Source organism: Denticeps clupeoides, chromosome 9 (assembly GCF_900700375.1).
Source record: "Denticeps clupeoides chromosome 9, fDenClu1.1, whole genome shotgun sequence".
In the NCBI taxonomy this organism is placed as follows: Eukaryota; Metazoa; Chordata; class Actinopteri; order Clupeiformes; family Denticipitidae; genus Denticeps; species Denticeps clupeoides.
This window is the reverse complement of record NC_041715.1, coordinates 10,992,600-11,014,311: the sequence shown is the minus strand read 5'-3', so window position 1 is coordinate 11,014,311 and position 21,712 is coordinate 10,992,600. Positions and strand designations below refer to the sequence as shown.

General features: G+C 40.1%; 1 protein-coding gene across 1 annotated transcript; it reads right to left on the bottom strand.

The window, feature by feature from the left end:
* Positions 1-401: 401 nt before the first annotated feature.
* On the bottom strand, positions 402-18,730 carry col28a2a (collagen, type XXVIII, alpha 2a). The gene is made up of 36 exons (XM_028991543.1): positions 18,249-18,730; positions 17,886-18,041; positions 15,917-16,491; positions 15,797-15,817; positions 15,291-15,350; positions 14,219-14,272; positions 11,833-11,877; positions 11,687-11,713; positions 11,541-11,585; positions 11,398-11,442; positions 10,998-11,051; positions 9,700-9,768; positions 9,376-9,444; positions 8,966-9,034; positions 8,063-8,131; positions 7,578-7,646; positions 7,184-7,252; positions 7,026-7,094; positions 6,869-6,940; positions 6,483-6,551; positions 6,012-6,083; positions 5,830-5,898; positions 5,644-5,712; positions 5,508-5,576; positions 5,278-5,346; positions 5,015-5,083; positions 4,793-4,861; positions 4,327-4,395; positions 4,166-4,246; positions 4,001-4,036; positions 3,872-3,908; positions 3,096-3,653; positions 2,673-2,929; positions 2,050-2,305; positions 1,449-1,636; positions 402-1,361 (listed from the first exon to the last, which is right to left on the bottom strand). The coding sequence occupies exons 2-36, from the start codon at positions 18,028-18,030 to the stop codon at positions 1,338-1,340; spliced, it is 3,687 nt and encodes a 1,228-aa protein (XP_028847376.1). The 5' UTR covers positions 18,031-18,041; positions 18,249-18,730; the 3' UTR covers positions 402-1,337.
* Positions 18,731-21,712: the final 2,982 nt, after the last annotated feature.

The following is a 21,712-nucleotide window of genomic DNA, read 5'->3' as shown; positions in this document are numbered from 1 at the left end:
AGTTAGAAAACTGGCCTGCCATCAACGTGATGAACATAAGCTTGTATTAATAATGTAGTATGGATGAGCACAAAACAATTTTATTACTGACATGGCTTACAAATCCTATTTTCTGCACTGATCTGACCTGTCACTTTTGCTCTATATCTCCATAAGCATCTGAAAAAATATCCTGATTGCAAATGGATGTTGAGGCTTGAAATACAATTGACAGTGAGATCTGGTACCTGTTCTGACTCATTATTTCTGGCATTACACAGCAATGCAGCAAAACAATTCGACAGGCACTTCATGTATTCCCAATGTCAGATGGGATTGTCTTAAACATATCTAGAATATACAGTTTGTGATTGTATGCATGGGAGTAGGTGTTGTAGTTGAAAGACATGAACACATGTCTCTGTAATACAAAAAAAAACATTTATTGCTACCAGTTCAAGAAGTGACGTCTGCTGTACAATAGCTATAACATGAGGACATACCATTAAATGCTGTTATGAAAACATGAAAAATGGTGCATTCACAGGAAAACAACAAAACACTTTCATAATATTTACCACCACAACATGACTCAAAATATCTTAATTACACATTTTCATTCATTTTTCAAACCTAAGCCTTCCATCGCGCACATAATAAAACAAGTCCTAAAATGTAAAAACAAAGTACAAAAATATAGTTACATTTTTGACTTAAAAGTAAATGGTCTGCACACTGGCAAATATTTCTGTTTCATATGGTTATAATGTATGTAAACAAAAGTGAGTCTTAGCGGTGAGGTGAACTAACACAGTAGCCTCAACAGAGTTCAACAGGGGCGTACAATCCTATCTGCAAAGGGCTGCTGTGTGGGCAGGTTCGCTGTTTAAACCCAGGCCAGGAGTGAGGATCAAATTCAGCAAATCATTCCCCTAAGTAGTCTAATTAGGCAGCTGAAGTGAACACCTGCACACCCACCAGCCATTGTTGGATAAGATGAGATACCTCTGCGCTGTAAGTATGGACTTTTCCAAGGACTGGTTTAAGAGGCAGCATAAATAAATGTGTATGTGTAAGATTTGGTACTGAGGCACTGAATAGATTTGCTATCAAAATAATGCCAAAAAGTATATATATAAGTTCAAAATTCAGTAGCACCATAGTGTCTAGCTGCTTATGCAAGTAAATTGATTACAGCCTTCAAAATGACTTTAAGACAAATTAAGACTTCAATAATTTGTTGGCAATTATTACTGTAGTTTTATCAGCTCTTCCGTTCAACCGATGAAGGATGCAAGTGATAAGCTGATTGGTGGTGCTGGTGGTTCAGTGAGAACTAGAGCTTCTTGTAATGCCTTTCAGTCAATTCTCAGTGTACGTACCTGTAGAGGGAAAAGACAGAAAAAAGGGGTCATTAAAAAGACCTGTGCTGTGAAAAGATGGGTGCTGGGGGCTTCTTTACTACATGCCTCAATGAGAACGCAGGTCGTCTTGCACTCCTCCTCTGTGTCGAAGCGGTTGTCATTGCCCTGACAGCCTCCATACCAGAACTGGGCGCAGGAGTTGGCTTGTTTGTCATAGTACCAGCGGATGACGTATGTTCGGCAGGGGCCTTGATCCAGGCTCAGTGTACAGCGGGGGTTCCGGTACACATGTTCTGAGGAACAAACACAGTATTCAACCGAATGAAATGAGTACCACCTCCTAAAAAGAACCACCATTATGACCGGCATAGTATTGATAAAAACAGTAGCATAGGTCCACTTAACTAGTTTAAACAGGAGGCAACTTAATTCCTAACATAAAAATGATTTATTAATGTCATCTATTTTAAATAAATAATGGTAAATAATGTAATGTAAATGTAAATACTTCAACACACAACACATGTGGACCAACCTATTTTTATTTATATACACTGGGCCTGTTTCATTTAGATGCACACTTTTATATTTCATGAGCAATACAAACTAATAACATAAAATAATAGTTTGCTCTGATTCACCTTTCTAAGTCAAACTTCCCAACATAAGACACAAATATAAGGTAGACAAGAAGCAAGAGCCTCACCTTGGATCACAGCATGTTTTTGTACTGGCCCAGAGGATGCCACTGTGCCTCCTGATGATGTGGATGTAGACGATGATGTAGACTGTGAGGTAGATGTTACTGAAGCACCTCCCTTAGAGAAGACACCTTCTCTTACCGAAATAGCAGTTTGAGGAGGGTGAGCATTCTTGCTCACTGTGGACACGTGACTAGTACCCCGCACATGGCTTCTAATGTCCAAATCCTCTCCTTCATAGTAATCGTCTTCCACTTTTACCTGAAAAGAAGCAAATATATGGTCTCCATCATCACCAGTATCATTACCAGTATCATTACCTAAGAGGCCATGCCAGGTTGTTTGTGCACTTATTTTCTATAAAGTTTGTGATTGTAGTACCTGTTGGCATGTGGATTTATAACATTCATAACAGGTGGTTAATGAATTATAATGAGGACCTGTCTATCACACAGACTCCTGGTGTGTGAGGGGGTTAAGCATAAAGTGTGCATAAATTGAAGCTGTACAATGCACTGCAAAAAATCAATATTTTGCCATTTGGTTTAAAATCAGTCTATGGCAGTTCCCGAGAGTCAAGCATGTTGAATATGAAAACATTATTATTATTATTATTAGCTGCCATTACCTGGACTTTCTGTGGCCCAGACTGAATGGGCAGGGAGAAGGTGTCGCCCCGTCCTCTGTTGTGGCTGTCATGGTTTGTTGTAGGAATCGTGTTGCTGAAGCCGTTGTTGCCATGGTTGGTGTAACCGTTGCTTCCATAGCCATTGTTCCCATGCCCGTTCCCATGTCCATTGCTGCCATAGCCATTTGTCACACGGTTGTAAATGAGGGCACCGTTCTCATCTTCACAGAACTGGCTGACCAGTTTTGATTCTAGAGCTGAGGTGAGAATTTTTGCAATGGTTAGTTTACTGTAATAGATGTCCACCACTAAGAATCATGGAGAACCATTGAGAGACATGTTCTTGTACATCCTGTGTGAAATCCTGCGAAGGAACAATATACAGCATAACGTAGGATATGGCATGAATTGCATATGAATTACCTGGCAGAGTGTTGTAGTCATCGATGAGGTACATGTGTTCACTGTCGGGGTCAGATGCGATCAGATTGAGTTCCCGCAGGAACTCTGCCTGTGTTGGGTCGGAGCTATTGACAATTCCCAACGCATACATCTCAATGTTGGCAGCATGGGCCTCCCTTACTGCCATGTCCAGCTTGACCGGATCACGTTTGTCTGTCTGCCCATCTGTGATGACTATGGCCACTTTCCGAACCCCAAAACGGGAGCTATAGAAAGCCTCCTGGGTTGCCTTGCGGATGGCAGTGCCAGTGTGGGTGCCTTCGCCCAGGTACGGCATTTTCCTAATGGCCTGCTTAACGTCCTGCTTGGTAATGTAGCGGACCAGGTTGAACTCCAGGTTGACCTCCAAACTGTACAGGACAAGGCCAATTCTTGTGGCATTACGGCCCACAGTGACACGGTCCACCAGTGCTGTGACAAAGTCTTTGATGATCTCAAAGTTTTCAGGTCCCACACTCTCTGAGCTGTCAATAACAAATACAAGCTCCATGGGCCTCTCCTTGCACTTGATTCCACATCCTGGAAACATGGGAAAGGTTCTAATGTTATTACTCCCTGTGATTAACATTGAGTGTAGCAATACAAAATATACTCACAAGAATATTTTTAAAATACATTTCTTGGCATCAGCATGTCATGAAATGGTTGATAGCAAGAAATGAATCCAAGGAAATGATTATCATTGTGTACAGGTTTGGCACTCTATCTAAAAGAAGGGTTTCTTGTAGGTGACTCACCACAGATCTCTTTGATCAGTTTGATAATATCTTCTCTCTGAAAATTTACATAAAGAATTTGGTTTCATATATCTGTACATCTATTAGAGGAGTTTTTATTTCATATGCAAGCTGTTTGTCCAAACTTACAGTGAGACCCATTTCACCTTTAACTCCTGGCCTTCCCTAAGATTGTGAAAACATACTTATTTAGTAAATGCAATTTAATGTTGAGATATGACGCCCTGTTCATCAGAAAGATGTCATTAGATCAGTAATTTTGCACATGGATCTGTGTCACGTCACACAACTCACACTTTGGCCTGGAGTTCCTGGGTCACCCATGTCACCTTTAACACCTTTCATCCCTCTCTCTCCTTGCATTCCACGGTCACCCTGCACAAATTACAATTAATAAGAGGTTTCTTCTTCAATTAAATACTGTCTATTTAATGATATACAGTCCTGATTATTACCTTTGGACCATGCAGTCCTTCTCCTGGAGCTCCTCTTGGTCCATTTACCCCCTGAGGTCCAATCTCACCCTAAGTGCAAATTAAAAAAAATACCCAAGGCACCTCCATGAAGCTGACGTTTGCATCTTCCAACACATGATCCTTTCTATAGTGCAATGTATGTGTATAAAAGATCACAATTTACCAGAAAAAATTGTGCATTTTCAAATCGTCCATTCTCAATGCAAAAAATATGGACATGCGAATGGGATGTTGGTTTGATGTAGGTATGAGTAGGTCAAAGCAGAGGGGTGGGCATTTTGCATGTCACTTTCATTCTGAGAGTGGGGTCCACCACTAAAGATATCCTGACTACAGACATCTTGTGTGAGAAACTGAAGACTAATGAACTGACCAACACAGATTGTAATCTACACATAAAGGCTCAGTGGAATTTTGTGAGTATTTGTTGCACCGTATGACATACCTTGGGACCTTGCAAGCCTTCACCTGGAGGTCCTGGAGGCCCTGTAGGCCCTGGTCGGCCAATATTACCCTAAAACAACAGGGTGACAAAATTAATGAGAAAAACAACCGGTGCCATAGACATGACTACTAATTCTTTTTTTCAGACTTATTGTGTTCTGATTTCAGCACATTTTCATAAATAATAGTAAACTCATTGTGTTTGTGTTAATCATTTTCTTACTTGGGGTCCTGGCAGCCCCTCACCTGGTGGGCCTGGTAACCCTGGTAAACCTCTGAAGCCAATGTCACCCTTACAAGCATTAGAGAAAGTTATGTTAAAAGAAGTAGATTGTGCTGACATTTTGGTTGTCAAAAGAACTTTGGAAAAGATTAGAACAATCAAAAGAATAGATTGCTAGCTAGCACAATTTCAAGTGCAAAGAAATAGAATTGATGATCGATTGATCCTCAGAATGGTTACATCTCATGACATGCTCTCCTTACCTTAGGGCCCGGAAATCCTATTCCCTCAGGCCCATGCTCCCCCGGGAGACCCGTAAGACCAGGAGGACCCTGTAAACCACATTAATAAACCTGTAATGACTTGTATTCCTATTGTAATCCTATCCTGAAAGCTAGACCATTATCAATACGACCACACTGACACAGTAGATTTGTTAGCAAATCTGGCAAAAGAGGTGGAAAAATATTTGTACTGGAAAAAGTGTTCTTACCATTGGACCTGGGAACCCCTCCCCTTTGGGACCAAATGGGCCAGGTGGGCCAGGATTACCACGGTCACCCTGATACAACAAGCATGTGTCAGATCATGCCAAGATGTATTTGTTGGAATCATAATTCCTGACCTACCTTTGGTCCTGGCAGACCAATGCCTGTTTCACCAATTAGCCCAGGTGGACCATAAGGACCTGGATCTCCCTACAGCACACAGCATGAGGTATGACTTTATCAGACCATTGGCAGCTATAATGCTAAATTGTGACAGCAACCCCAGCTGAAGAGTACTTGCCGAGGTGTGAAAAATATGGTCATTACCTTGGGTCCTGCAATGGCACGACCTGGCAGTCCTGGCATTCCTAGACGTCCTGGTACACCGGGTTCTCCCTGACAGAGAGAAGAGCCAACTCTACAATCGCCACTTTGACAAACTAATGCCATGAGATGTTCAGAGTTCAGTCTGTCTGAATTTCTGAACAATGTTTGGTTTGTTTTGTCACCTTAGGTCCTGAAGACCCGGTGATTCCGGGAGGTCCAGGTAATCCACGAACCCCCCTCTGGCCCTGGTCTCCCTGCAAATACAACAGAAAATGACTTCCTTGCTAGATTACATTGATCCAATCTCAGACAAATGTGCTCTAGAGCAGTGGCTCCCAACCTGTGTCCCCACCGGGGGGTGCTAGAGATCACAGGTGCTCCACACAATTTTGTCTGCACTGAGTTTGTGAAAATATCAAAATTATATTTATTTATTAAAAGCCTGTGTGTGTGAGGGTGAGATACACCTGATGATATAAAAAGAAAGAAAATTGTGCATTTAACGTACAGCGTAAAGAAGAAGAAAAAATACTGTTCATTTTTGTAATGCTTGCATGCAGGTAAGAGTTGGGGTTGGGGGGCTTGTCTTGAATATAGGCCAGTTGGGCCTCAAAAAGCTGGGAACCATTGCTCTAGAGAGATCAACTTTGTACCTTCTCGCCTTGGGTGCCAACTCCGGGTGATCCCTCAGAACCTCTGATGCCAGGAAAACCAGGTTCACCCTGGAGAAAATAAAGTTCTTGATAAGGCCCATCTGTAGCACTGAACCTCAAGATGAAAGTTCTGGTTTATTAGGACCCCCAACTAAGAATACAATCTTTTTATTCACTTTTGTTGTAGATTCTGTACACAAGTCAGGCAATTAGAAGGTTACAAGTTAATCTGAATATTCTGTAAAGAGGAAGGTCATGAGCTGCCGTTTGAAAATACTCAGTGACTGAGCTGTTCTGACCTCAAGGGGTAGTTCATTCCATCACCACAAGGGGTAGTTAATTCCTTAATCATTCATAAAAAATGGTGCACGAATGTCACGAATCACCTTCTGCCCAGGAGCTCCATCTTCTCCAGGAAGCCCTGGTAAACCTCCCAAACCAGCAGATCCTGGCTCACCCTGAGATATTTACAAAATAAAAGTTTTACCCACAGCTACATACCTAATTAAAACCCATTATAAATAATAACATGAGAGCACTTACCTTTGGTCCTGGTTCACCTATCCCTCTGTCCCCTGGAGCTCCGTGCTCTCCTGGCAATCCTTGGTCACCCTATGGATGTTTTATAAGATTTCATATATTTGAAGATTACATTTTAAAGTATGCTATTTGCATTGAGAGTGGTGGGAAACAATATCAACCTTAGATCCTAGAAGGCCTTCTCCTGGAGGACCTCTGACTCCAGGTGGACCTCTGGGACCTTCTACACCCTATAAAAATGAGGAATAATAAAATAAAAAGTTCAAATTTCCATTAGCTTTCCATTTCCTGGTGTCTAAACCATACTTGGTTGGAAATTGGACTGATATAGCTGACAAAGTTCCAACAAAGATCTCCTAAATGTGTTTCATGGACCACACCCCATGGTGCATAGCATTAGAAGTAAGAATTGAATAATGAATTCAAGCTGCCACTTTAATGTAAAAATGCAAAAGCTATAGTCTAGTTAAAGGTGATTATTCAGGAATTAAAACATACTTATGATTACATCACATCATTTCTAGTTCTGCATAAATACTATTCTTTTAAACTCACCTTTTCTCCCTGAATGCCCACTCCAGTAAGCCCAAGTGGACCTGGGAGACCTGGTGGCCCCAGCTCTCCCTGGATGTCAAAAACACAGAAAGAATCAACACCTGCTTGCATAACAACACCTCTATGGCCCATCAGCAGGTCTATGGTCCTGATTCCTTAACAGTGTAAAGTAACTAAAACCACTCGACTTTACTGGTGCATGCAGATTTGAATCCAAGACATGATATGAGGCATTAAACCTCAGGCTTAATATAAAACAGCCAAAAGGTAGTAGAAAACAGGAGTGCCTCTCCAACCAACTTTTATTTTTCCCATACATCTCGGTTTCCTCATTCCCTTCCCATTTCCTGAGAACCCTTCTGTGTGTAATTGGAGGTTTAAAAGGACATTCAGGCTCCTTTTATGTCTATCATTAACTCTTTTGTATGGCTGGCATGGTGTGTTGCTGTGAGGAGCATTCATTAGCTGATGTATTTACTGCCCACCCTTTCTCCTTTGATTCCAGCGCCAGTCTGCCCACGAGGCCCCCGCGGGCCATCAGGTCCACGTTCTCCCTGGACAGCAGAAGAGAGGTCATCAGTCTCACACTCCCTGCTATTGCTTCAGGTAAATCTCAGTTTAATCACAAGATTTTCATCCACTTTAACTACACTGTCAGTTTGTATAACACAGTTCAAACCTTTCTCTTGGATAATTAGTGTAAGAAAGAAGCCTAGGTTTGAATGAAAAATCTTTATTACTAGAGGAAAATAATGAAACACAGATGACTCGACAGTAACATAAATCTCCCCAATATACATAAACCGACCCCTTTTTCACAAGGAAATTTCCCAAAACACATGCCTGACTTCAGACAGATGTTGTGATGCCTCAGGGCATTCAGGGTGACAATAATTTTCCTGCATTATTCGGATACCGACTTTAATGAGTGTTTCCAGGCCACACTAAAACTACTGAATTACTGATGTGAAATGGATGTAAGAGTCATATTTTTTTCCATCTGTAATTCTACATTTACCATCTCCAGTTTATACAATTGCCATTATGACCCCTTCCCTTTGCATGTTAACAGAAGAGTTAACAGCACATGTTACTACCTCAGTTTCCAAGCATTAAGAATGTCAAGGTGTCAACATTGCTGTGTTCTGTTGAAGATTGCTGTCAGACAGTTCAAATGAAAAGCAATGAATATAATAATCTACATCTATATTGTACACCAAAGAAATGGAAAAGTCTGACATCTGAAATCTGAACTGACATTCATTCATTTTTAATCAGATTCTTCTTCATTTGTGAAAACGAAGAATATACCCTTTCCATCATTCTGCTATTAGATGTCCTACAGTAAAATGTAAGATAATAGTGTGAAGGAAAAGTCATTACCATACCTTTGGTCCTGGAAAACCCTCTCCCTGCGGCCCTTTCTCCCCTTGAACACCCTGTGGCCCTTGAGGCCCCTGTTTTAAAGCAAGAGTCATATTACACATGAGAATTTGAAACATGTGAAGCACCGCCTGTGTCATTTGTGATCCTGAGCAGCCCAGGTTCAGTCATGAAAATGTGCCCATACCACGACCAATTAAGATTTCAGATCAGGTTACAGACTTCGTTAAGGGGAATAATGTGAGTTGGTTGCTGAAGTGACAGATTAAAAATGCTCTGGAGATTAAAGATCGGCATTTGAAAGCCAGTCTATGCTATAAAATATTTACTTTGGAATTTCATCATACCAAAAAGACATTTTTACACCAAGAAAAATACTTTTTCTAGATACCTTACATAAGGGAGGTATACTTACAGGCAGGCCTGTTTCCCCCATTCCTGGAGGACCTGGAGGTCCTGGTCTGCCCTGGAAACCCATGTCACCCTGCAGACAAAACACAGAAAACCATCACTGATTTATTACTGAACTGAAAATGCACACTGTCAGGTTCACGTACTCAACTGCCTGTCACATTACTGAGACATCACACTAAGACATGACAGGTCTAGCAAGCCGTTATTGCCACATAAATGCTAGTGTGTTTCAGTAACTTATATGGAATGTCCAACTTTGTATTGGGGATTAAACTCAGGCTGTTTGAGGCAAGACACAAATATCAAAGAAACGGAAGGTTCATACTTTTGGTCCAGGAAGTCCAATTCCATTTTCTCCTTGCATTCCAGATGGCCCAGGAGGTCCCCGCTCACCCTTTATCAACAAGTAGATATCATAAATTCTGATGTAGTTGTTAAGTTCACAAAACAACAAAATAAAAAATATAGAATCAAGTTTTTGCATGAAAGTTTTTTGAAGATAATTAATTATTGATTGACATATTGTTTTACTGACTTAAAATTCTGAATGTGTTTGCATGTTCAGGCAGCTCCATCTGGTGGTGCTTACATATATGACACTAGTTACAAATAAGACAACTGAGACTTCAGCTAAGTTAATTTTTATGCCTAATGATTTGTTTGCTTTACATAAGTATACCAATAATCATACAGGCATTTTTTCAGATTTAAAATAATAATTGTTTTGTATTGTATTAATGAATATACCTAATATAATGTGTATGAACCTGAGGGAGAAAACATATGCATATGAAGGAGCAAGTTTCTCAAAACAGAAAATGGTCTGTTGTTTGGACTGGTAGCGCTGTGACATGTTGAAGAAATTTTAAACAAGTCATGACAAATCTTTAGCTCATTATTGCAAGATTAACATCACAACATTCTAAGCAATAGACTCAAAAGAACATTCAAAAGAAACATTTCGTTCATTTATGAATGGGGTTGTACCCATTTTCTTGACAGCAACCTCTCGGCTGATCTCAGAAGCGCCTTGTAAAACATGATTCCAGCTAATAATTCCAGGTTTAGGACTTTTGGACCATGCTGTGGTCATGACTAAAATAACTCAAGGAATAGATTAATTTTATTGTGCTTAATGACTAACTTTGCCATAGAGGGTCATAATAACCAGCTGTTGAGGTCAGTAAGTTTCAGCTGGCAGATGTCCACCTCAGCCCTGTTTAGAGTGTTCTGGTCATATATATTATCTCCTTTCGCACCATGTCAGACACACCTGCACGCCATCACATTATATTTTCACCGCCAGAAAGACAGGTAGCAACTATTATTTCCAAATTACAAAGAAAATCTCCTTTGCAGGACCCCTGCCTCCAGGCCATGTCTGAGTAGGCCGTGAAAATTGCTTCCTCATATTAACTTTAATGAACATGCCTGGTACTGGCACCAGCCAGTTTGAGAGGTACCCATTAGAGGTGACTCAAAAAAAAAAATTCTGTCCAGAGCAAAATAGATCAAGGACATCCCTGCAAGTTCCTCTTCCAGGCATCAGCACACCCAGGGTTCCAATGTCAATCATTATGTGATTATTGCACAGCAGGTATTATAAAAAAACAACACACAAACCTTATTTCCAGAAGGTCCCTCTACTCCCATGTCACCCTGTGGGCCAGGCAAACCCTGTGTAGTGTTCAAAAGAAATAACAACTTCTTTAGCAATGACTCACACGCAAGCCTGGATTCTTGGTCGGGATCCCGTTTTTTTATGCTTCAGAATACTTTATGTAGCCATGTAAGTACCCATTTAAGTGTTTGGGCATAAGCCTTTGATGGATCTGCTTTCTAATCTCAGATGACACCTTTCTGGATTTCCAGTGATTATCCTGCCATTATTTATCACTCCGAGAGATACACATTCCGTTTATTTAATCCATGTACTTACTGACTTAATAAAAGTAGTAGCTCAGTAAGAAGAGCATTTATGATCACTATTATTTAAGACAAGCAACAAAATTTCAGCTTTTACCTGCAGGCCTCGAATGCCTCTTGTGCCAACTGGTCCTTCTGGGCCCTGGAAAAAGCGAGAAATCAATGGCAGTAATTGCAAAGTCAATGACCTGTCGTGTCACCCTAGTTAGTTTTAATGATTATCAGTGCAGGAGCACTCACCCTGTCCCCTTTGATGCCTGGAGTTCCACACTCTCCCCTCTCACCCTGTTTGGAGAGACAGAGGGACAGACAATGTTGACCATGAGTTTTTGCTCTGTGGTGTCTTACACAATTATCTGGGCTAGCAGGCATCGATGGTTTCATACCTGCTCTCCTTTATAACCAGGCTTTCCCTAAAGAGCACAAAAGAATGACATTTTCTTATTATTTCTAATTATGGTACATAAATAAATATTGCAATAATAAGTCATTGTTTAAATACATATTAAAAGAATGGAATTTAATAGCTGACCTCTGACCCATCTCGACCTGGCAGTCCACTCAGCCCACTTTCACCCTGAAAAGGAAGGAATTTACACTCAGTAAAATAGGAGGTGGTTTTGTTAAGTGGGTGTTTTGACATATGATTTTGATTTTGACATATCTATCATATCTAACTGATAGTTCAGAAATAGTACAATGACACATTAATGTTCCAAGGGTGGGCAGTACAGGAATGTACCACTAGGACTAATTATTGGACCTTAATGTAAATATGTGTACTATTAGGAAGAACAAAATGTACATAACATTGCTGGGAAAAAGTATTTTCCTGACCCTTAAATGTTTCACATAATCAAACATATTTCAATATTAGACAAAAATAACCCAAATATACCACAAAATGCAGTTTTAAATTATTTTATTTATTGAGGAAAAACCAGTCAAGCCTAAGTGTAATTACCCCCTGACCATAATAACTGGTTTTGCCACCCTCAGCAGCAAGTCTTTCACTTTGCTGTAGAGGAATCTTTTTTGAAGAATTGTTTGAATTCAGTCACATTGAAGGGTTGAAACATTTTTTTTAGGTCATGCCACACCACAACTGGATTAAACTCTGGACATTGACTAGGCCACATCAAAACCTTCATTCTGTTTTTGTTAGTCATTTGGCTGGTGTGTTTTGGATCATTATCCTGTTGCAGAACCAAAGTGCACTTCGGCTTGTAGTTAGATACTGATGGCTGTACATTCTCCTTCAGGAGAGAGAGCAGAAATCATGGTTCCATCAATTACATCCAGTTTTCCAGGTCCTGACCAGCAAAGCACAGTTATAATAGTTTTGGATTTTTCATTAGTTTTAGTTTTTATTTCGTTTAGATTTTTTTTTTCAAATTCAGTTAGTTTTAATTAGTTTTTAGAGGCAGATTTACTAGTTTTTATTAGTTTTGATATTTTGAAATTGCTTAGTTTTAGTTTTTATTAGTTACAGTGTTAGTTTTAGTTTTTTTTTTTTGTAAATTAGGATATTTGTCAGGTGCATGAATCAAAATCACCAGAATAGCCTTATCCATCTTAGCTCCGATAAGGTTATTGACTCTTGCAGCTCCGGGTGTTTTGAATTTTGGTTCGAGTGAAGTGGTGAACTTTTTGAAGGTAATCGAGTCACACAGTCGTGTAGACATTCCAGTCTTAATAAACATATTTACCAATGCTTCTTCTCATTTGTGGTGTTCTTGCGTATTTACTAGCCAGCAGCTACTTGGTCGGCGGTGGAAGCGGTCCATTATGGATGCTGTAGTATCACGTTCCTTTCCCATGTTACCTGGCCTGGCTACCGCTTCTCTTTCGGGGGAGGGCGGGCGAGAGGCTAGCTTGTTCAGGTACTCTTGGTTCGCCTTTTTGTGTGAGCTTTTCAAATGGACTTTCAGATTCGTGGGGTTTTTCCCCTTGAGAAGTATTCCACATATTGTATCACCTGCTTCTACAACAAGGCACTTACTTTTATTTTTGCCACTGTCATAATCAAAGAAATGCCAAATAGGACTTTCTTCCGCTTTCTTCAGACTTTCGCTGCAGCCATCACGCTAGCCGGCGGCGTCACGGACAGACTATGGACGCGTGACGTCACAGACCACGTGTTACCATAATGGTCAAAAATCTGGCTTAAAACTGGCAGCGTGAAGTAAATAGATTTTAATTCAACCCAAAAGGCTTATTACAAAGACGAAAACGAATGACGTTTTTGCTATAATATTAGTTCGTTTAAGTTCGTTTTGTATACACACAAAAGTTTCAGTTAGTTTTCGTTTTTTTTAACTCTTTATTTCAGTTAACGAAAATGCTTTTTCAATTCTAGTTTTAGTTTTATCGTTCGTTTTCGTTAACTATAATAACCTTGCAGCAAAGGGGCAGTGGTGGCTTAGCAGGGCAATGGTAGCCTAGCAGTTAAGGAAGTGGCCCCATAATCAGGTTGCCAGTTCAAATCATGATCCGCCACTGAGCAAAGCACTGTCCCCACACACTGTCATGGCTGCCCACTGCTCACTAATGGTGATGGGTTAAAAGCAGAGGACACATTTTGTAGTGTCACTGTGCGCTGATTGTTTCTGGTCAGCTATATGTTTTGCATACTATTTTCAGGCAAGTTAATAAACACTGACCTTCACTGAGGCAAGTGAAGGCCTGCAGCTCTTTAGACGTTGTTCTGGAGCTTGGGATCACAGTGTGGGGTGCAAATAAATTCAACCATTACTTAAATCTTATCTTGTATGTTATCTTCTATATTATTGAAGTTTGATTATTGATAAAGCACTGCATTTTTAGCTTTATAAAAGAAAATAGGGGCACTGGGTGTGTAGCAGCATGACTGTATGATGAGCATACTAGAAATACTGAAAATAGAATTTATTACATACCTTATGTCCTTTTGGTCCGGGGGCACCATCATCACCTGGACGACCTTTCTTGCCCTGCGGAATATGGCACAATATTATTCAGCACAATCAAATAAAAGTAAGAGTCACAGGCTGCTCCCCTCCAGTGCCTCAGTGCATTTGTATTTTTGCATTTCTTACATAGGAATTGATTTCAGGGCAACGAGAGCCTGACCTTCACCTCCGTTTTTATGTGTGTGTTAATAGCTATAAGCTTTTCTTATGGTAAACCGAAACACTGTGGGTCAATCAAAGGATCCTGCAGCTCTAGGCAACAGTGTCAGTGCGAAAAGGATTCCCCTCTGTGACCCTGGAGGAGGTTAAAGGGGGGAAAACTGTTAAAGAGGTGGATGGCGGCGCAAATTAAGAGTTCAGGCTTTGAATGCTTTGCTTGGGCGTGAGGATCATCTCCGGACTTGTTTCAGCCTGACCAGGAGTGAGAGGCCATTCTGGCGGCCGGCACCTGGTCAACATGTACTGGCTGCATCCAGCAGATGGAATACGGCAATTCGTCTAATTAGGGCAATTATCTGGGAGTCTGTAACTTGCACTTTTTGGGAATGCGAGGCATGTTTTTGGCAAGAGCACCTGGTCCTGAGATACGGGTGAGATCTTTTTGGAAGAGGAAAGTGCCGTTGTGTCGCCATTCGGTTAAATAAATTAGACTTTCAATTCTCAGTCTTGGTGCACACACAGCTGGCTCTTGGTATAATTTATGATGGAGAAAAAGGCCCTGTTTTATTTGGCAGCGGAGGCCATTTAGCAGACATCCCTTTAGCCATCCCCTCAGTCAGACTGTTTACTGCTTGGGTTAAAAGGTGGTTCAGCCATGGGAAACTTGGTATGAATAATGGCAAATGGTGCTAATTCTTTGTTATGGGCTTTCCACAAAGACCATAGCTATCCCAGCATTCTCAAGGCAAGAGCGTTGGACTGATTGTGTCCCTCTCTTTGAAACACCTCTTACCCCCAATGGGCAAAGATCACCAGTTCCTTGGGACCACAAGTTGCTCTCTGAATATTCAGTTGTGGATAGTTTGCTGGAAGTACTCACCGCCGGGCCACTGGGTCCTCTCTCTCCCTTCTCACAAGCACATTTCTGGGCCACAGGGCACTTCAACAACAAAACACAGAGTTGATGTAAATGATCCATAAATTCCTTAGAAGGGGTATCACTACGTTTGGACATGCCAAATCATTTATTTTTAAAACTATTGTTATATTGTGGATGGAAGACTCAGAACTATGAAATAACACAAAACCTTATATACAAAGCAAATTGCTTCATATTTTGCTTAATATTTAGCTGTGATGACAGCATTTCACACCCTTGACTTCTCTCAGTCACCTTAAGTTAGAGCACGGTTTTCCGGAAAGAGTTCCTATGTCATGAAGCAGTCATGAAAGTTAAAAAAGGTGACTCTGATTCATGAGCTATCTAATACTTAGTTTTCTTAAAGAAAACTAATTAAAGAAGATTTTTCTAAATAGTGATTGTCTTCATGGCGTAGGTGAGTCCAAACTGTTGACTAGTATGACATCGAAAACAACTGTACATACCCCCTCATCAGCCACATCAGCCTTTGGAAAACATAAAAAAAAACAATAAACCATTATTTTATGTTTATTTTATCTTTTAAAAATGTTGAGAAGTAACAATATCTACTCAGTTAAACTCACGATTTCTGTGAGAATCTTCTCAACAATATCCAGGTCTTGCAGATTGTGGACGAAGCGGTTGGCTGGTGAGCTGGCCAGACGTTGCAGCTGGGCCACATTGGCGGGATCTTTGGCAACACGTGTGATGCCCACTGTGAAGAATTTCACACCTTGGTTCTTAGCATCAGCAGTGGCAGAAAAGATGTCTGGGTTCCTTGGGTGGGCCACGCCCTCCGTCAGCAGCACAGCCACCTTGACGCTGGGCACCTCAGACTCCTCGTTGAAGATCTTGGTCATGTTGGTAATGGCGTAAGTGGTGTAGGTGCCGTGGCCAATGTAGTTGATGGGCATGATGCGGCTCTTGAAGTTCTCTGTGCCACGCCACTGTTTGAGGGTCTGCTCAATGATCACGTGGCTGCTGTACTGCAGGAGCGCCACCTTCCACCTGAGACTGCGGCCTGTCTGCAGCCGGAGACCGGGGAGTCTCTCCACCACGTCTACAACAAAACGCTTCTCCTTCTCATGGTTCTCCTTGGCACTCTCAGAACTGTCCACCAGGAAAGCCAATTCCAAGGTACAGTCTTCATCCAATATAGCTGTCAGACACATGAAACAACAACCCATGCTCATTCCATTCAAGCTGGAGTAATGCTAATCTTAATAGGAAGACACTCATCTAGACTCTTCTCAATCTCAGCCCCTAGGTTGTGGAATGAACTTCCCCTCAAAGTAAAAAAAAATTAGGTGAGAAAAACAACAACAGAGTGAATAAAATAATTGTATTCATAGGGTTGGGGTCATAGTGAACCAGAACTGATAACTTCATTCATGGTAACATGAAAGCAAATTGCTCTGGATAAAGGCCAAATGGCGCTAATGTAAATGTAATCTTTGTGCTAATGTGAAAGTTATTAATTGTCACACACCATAGCACAGCTCCCAGTGCACACAGTGAAATGTGTCCTCTGAATTTAACCGTGAGCAGTGGGCAGCCATGAAAGGTGCCCGGGGGGGGGGGGGCAGTGTGTGTTTCCTTACCCGCTAAGCCAACCAATGGCCCTAAATGCTAACCTTAACCGCAGAAAAAAAGATATTTGTAAGAATTATGTTATCATTCTTACAAATATAGTTTTCTTTGTGTCATAATAACATGTTATAAATGTTCAACACGAAAGCAGGTAAGACACAGCAAATTATTTCCAGTCCAATAATGTCCAAAAGAAAAAGAAAACGCACACATAAGACTGCCTAAAAGTTAACAATTTCCCTTTTACATGGTAGCTTAAACCACTGTAACATACTACATAACACAAACAGTACAATTCAGTGACACCACTGCACAACTATACTTATGTAAATTGAAAGCCACTTAGTGACAATATTCTTTCCATTGTATTCTCCTTCCTGACCACTTCACTCCTTGATGTACTGTCTCTGCCATCCTTCAGTTAAGACATCACCTACAATCTCTTTTGATTTGTAGTTCCTTGTTGGTTGTCTGATAGAGGTGGCCTTTTTTATAAACTCAAAAAATCATAAATGTCATATCTGAATCAGGTGCACACATTTATATTAAAAAAACAATCTGGCAATGAAGCGTACACATTTCAGAGTTAAACCATTCTTAATTTTTTTTATAACACAGGCTATTTTTTGTTTGTTTCTACTTAGCTTTGAAAAAAATTGCACACTCAAAATTGTATAGAAAGCAATAAGACTCTTTCTTCTTAAGCAAGGGTGTAAACGAGGTGAAAATACCCCATGCTTGTACAAACATGTCAAAATAAATCATGCTCATGGTCTAGAATGCTCCTGAAAGTGACTACCTCTCAGCGGTGGAAAGACTATGGATCAGAGAATGGGCTGAATATCTCCTCGTCATCAGACATGCCTAACAGATCCCAGCGGCCTTTCTGCCTTTTACATGTTCTGACTGAACCATTACCCTTTTTGGTAATAAGTATTGACCGTGTGAATTTATCTGTCTTACCTTGTCCATTGTGTTTCTGAGTGAGCACAGAGTTTGCAGTCAAGACCTGTCTGCTTCTCTTGATCCCTATCCTTTCATCATCATACTCCTGAGCCCATACCCCCAGCCCTGTAAGCAACAGGAGCCAGGACAAGGTAGGGTGCATAATCGACTTTCCTGTTGAGATTGATAGCAGTCAAGTTAAGGTGTTAAACTTAAATATGCACAGTAATTAAAATAATTTCAAAATATGCTTCGTATGCATTCTGATAACACCATTATATTTGTCATATAAAAGAATATCAAGATCTCAATACACATATCAATGCCCCTAGAGTGTAGGGTTGGAGAAATAGGTGAACTTTAAACCAATACTAGACTCACTCAGGAATCAGGGTCCAGCTGCAGGTCCAGATGAGCATTCAGATCTTAGACTGATGGGGGGAGAGGGTAAAAGATTGAGAAGGAGGCAAAGAGAGGAGGTAGGATCCGTGTCAGACAGTGTGAGGCATACTCACTGTGTGCCACTCCCGCTCTGTCACACGCCCCCTTTTAAACAGAGGAGGGACCACCTGACCTATCTGTGCACCCAATACGCTCAAACCACCAATGACTGGGGGCCCAGAGATATGGAAATTTATTTAGAAAAGCAATTTATGGATGGTGACACCATGCAGTTATATAAGTTATCACACCCAATTCAGTTTATCTGCTTCATGTGGCATTGATTGATGCACAATTCTTTTAAATCATCATTTAATCATCATTTGTTAACGGTTAATAATTACTGGAATTGAGTAATGAGCCTAATACGTTCACATACATACATACATAAATATGTGTGTATACAGTACAGGGCAAAAGTTTGGACACACCTTCTCATTCAATGTGTTTTCTTTTTTTTCATGACCATTTACATTGGTAGAGTCTTACTGAAGGCATCAAAACTATGAATGAACACATGAACACAAAATATTAAATAAAACAACAATTCATTATTAACAATAATTTATGGTTTTATGGCGAAGAAAATGTACACACACACACAAATACCTTTTGTAACATTTCTGTACATTTTGTTAACCTGTAGATTTTGGGTCTTACAGATCAGAAACGTTTTGGTCTTCTTTTGGCCTTAAACTGGAGAAATGGTGCGTGAAATAATGTGAACAATGGACATCACTAAGCCAAATGCAATGAACTGAACTAGGGGTCGACGACACTCACATGCAGTCATATATCTGTCATGTAAAGGGGGCTAGAACGTGACTTGGAATTCTACTTTTCACCAGTGGCAGCCTGCTCTTGATATCTGAGTACTAAAGCAGCAAATTCCCCTGAGCACGTTTATGCTGGTGAGTCCCTTATATATGAGAATTATTTGCCTCCCCCAGACAAAGCATGTTTAGAGCAGGCGTCTGTGTGTCCAGCTCAAAGCACTGATGACCATCTGACAGACATGTCACGGAAAGCCTCTGACCTGTAACCCCACTGCAGTGGTGGAGCAAGTGGCAGCAGGTCTGCCGTTGTAGGAATCGCAGAGTTCCATTCCAGCTGCGAACGTGCCAGTGAGGGTCTACACTCTAAAGCCGCAGGCAGAATGTAAACAAGACTGGAGCTGACATCCAGGAATGTTGCACTGAATAATGGCTAACTAAAAAAGTCACTTCATTCTTGTCTTTGGAATCTTTTGAAAAGATAATAAAAGGAATGACTACTCAGACAAATGTGTATTAGTGAATACCCTGTTGCTGTGGTATTTATAAAATGTACTCATGCTGCATTCATCTTCAACAATACTAAGACTACTTAGACTACATATGTAAGAAAAACGTCAACTTCAGAGTGCATAAAATGATTGTATTCATAGTTGGGGTCCTGGTGAACCTTCACTGATGGTAACCTGAAAGCACGCTCTGGATAATGCCATAAACGTAGATATAAATCTTCTGAAATATCACACAATCATGTTACACATTAACTTCAGGGCTTATTTTTCATTTCAGTTGTATTTATTGCTCAATAGTATGGTGGATCTAAAATGTGCAGAATGCTGATAAAATATTTAAAAGCACACTGGTTTTCTATTTGTTTCTGTTCTGCAGCAGAAGTGTTTAAATGAATGTGAAAAATAATTTCATGTGTTTTTCACATACACTTTTATTATATGGTGTCAAATCCAAACGATATATGGCCAGATTCCATTGCAGGAGCAAAGGAAGATATTGCTGTCCAGTTAATGTCCAGTGTGAAACACAGATGGGTAGCCTGGGGTGAGAAATACCGGGTATGCCAGGTGCAGAGCTTATCGAAAACAAAAAAAATGTGTTAAGATGGCCTCCCTTTGAAGTACTTTTTGCAATAAATTTCATTTACCATAATAGGCACACAGAAATATAAATTAAGGAATAAAATAATAATAAAAATAGAACAAAAATAAAATATTAATTATAGAAAAGGGAAGTTTGTGAACAAACTGTGATTTTGGCTTGGAAAGCAGTTAAAGGTTAAAAGATGAGAGGATGAATGTATGAATGGGAAGAGTGGACTCATTGTTAAATTAGTTTATGTACAATTTTAGCAAATAGTATGAAAAACTACTTATGACTATAGTATGAAAGGAAGAAAAGATGAAGGCGAAGCATGGAATCACAGTTTACTTTGTTAATTTGGGAATGGGTGAATTTGAGAGAAATAAAGGATGAAGCAGAAGAGTGGAATCATTGCAAAATGAATTTTGTGAAATTGGCTGAAAATTATAAATAGTTGAACTATTTTAATGCTATCATGCTAGCATTAAATGCTAATGTCAGCAATGCTAACATCAACAATGCTATGGAACTTGTTCAAAAATGATCATGTTAGCATGCTAATGTTTGAATGTTACATTAAAAATGCTACCGGGGTGTGGCCACAGCGTGTAAGCGAAATTTGGTGACATTTGGCGCATGTTCAAAAATTTGTATGTTAACATGCTAACATCAAAAATGCTCAAGTAAAATTTGGTGATGTTTGTACCATGTTTAAAAGTTAGACTGTTAGCATGCTAATGTTGGCATGTTACATCATAAATGCAACCAGGGTGTGGCCACCATGCGTCAAGTGAAATTTGGTTTGTTCCATGTTTAAATATTAGCATGATAGCATATTAATGTTAGCATGCTAGCATCAAAAATGCTAACGAGGTGTGGCCACAGTGAGTCACAGGAAATTTGGTGATTTGGACCATGATCAAACATTAGCATATTAGCATGTAGACACAATGCATCACATTAAATTTGGTGACGTTTGGGACGTCTCATTTATCTTAGTTGAAAAACTGAAAATTCAATAAAAGGGTTTCAATTTGATAATATAGGAGGAGTGGTAAATAGGGGGATTAGTCAAAAAAAGTTACATGTGGTTAAATTAGTTAAATTCTGTGAATAGTTAAAATATATAGTGGTAAGAAGTGTAAAAGTGCAAACATTATTCATTTAGGTGCTCTGTAAAATGTGTTATATAAACATTTGATATGTAAAATTCATGATTTATGACTTTTTAAAATCTTGTGTAAAAATCTTTTCAATTGTAACACATTATTGGGTCTGTCAGGAAGACAGACCATTTATTATTGTGCTGAGAATGGCAAAAATGAACATTAAAGAACGTTAAAGACCGCCACGCGAAGACCGTCAAACGTAAAGAAACAACGGAGTGGTCAGGCCGAAGGCCTGACCACTCCGCACACGATGATATATTTTTTGCTTTGGTAGGTCGTACGGCCCGGCCACAAATCGGGTTAAAACGTGTAAAAAGTACCGTTTACCATCGTGCCGGGAACGCGTTTTTGGCTCCCTGAGGCTAAC

Bases quoted from the DNA above. Each gene is read 5' to 3' on its own strand.
- col28a2a (XM_028991543.1), bottom strand. From the start codon at position 18,030: ATGCACCCTACCTTGTCCTGGCTCCTGTTGCTTACAGGGCTGGGGGTA. The intron at 5,577-5,643 runs GTAGGTCAGGAA...TTGTTGTATCAG, and splicing joins TTGGTCTGCCAGGACCAAAG to GGTGACCGTGGTAATCCTGG. The intron at 3,654-3,871 runs GTGAGTCACCTA...CCATGTTTCCAG, and splicing joins ACTGATCAAAGAGATCTGTG to GATGTGGAATCAAGTGCAAG.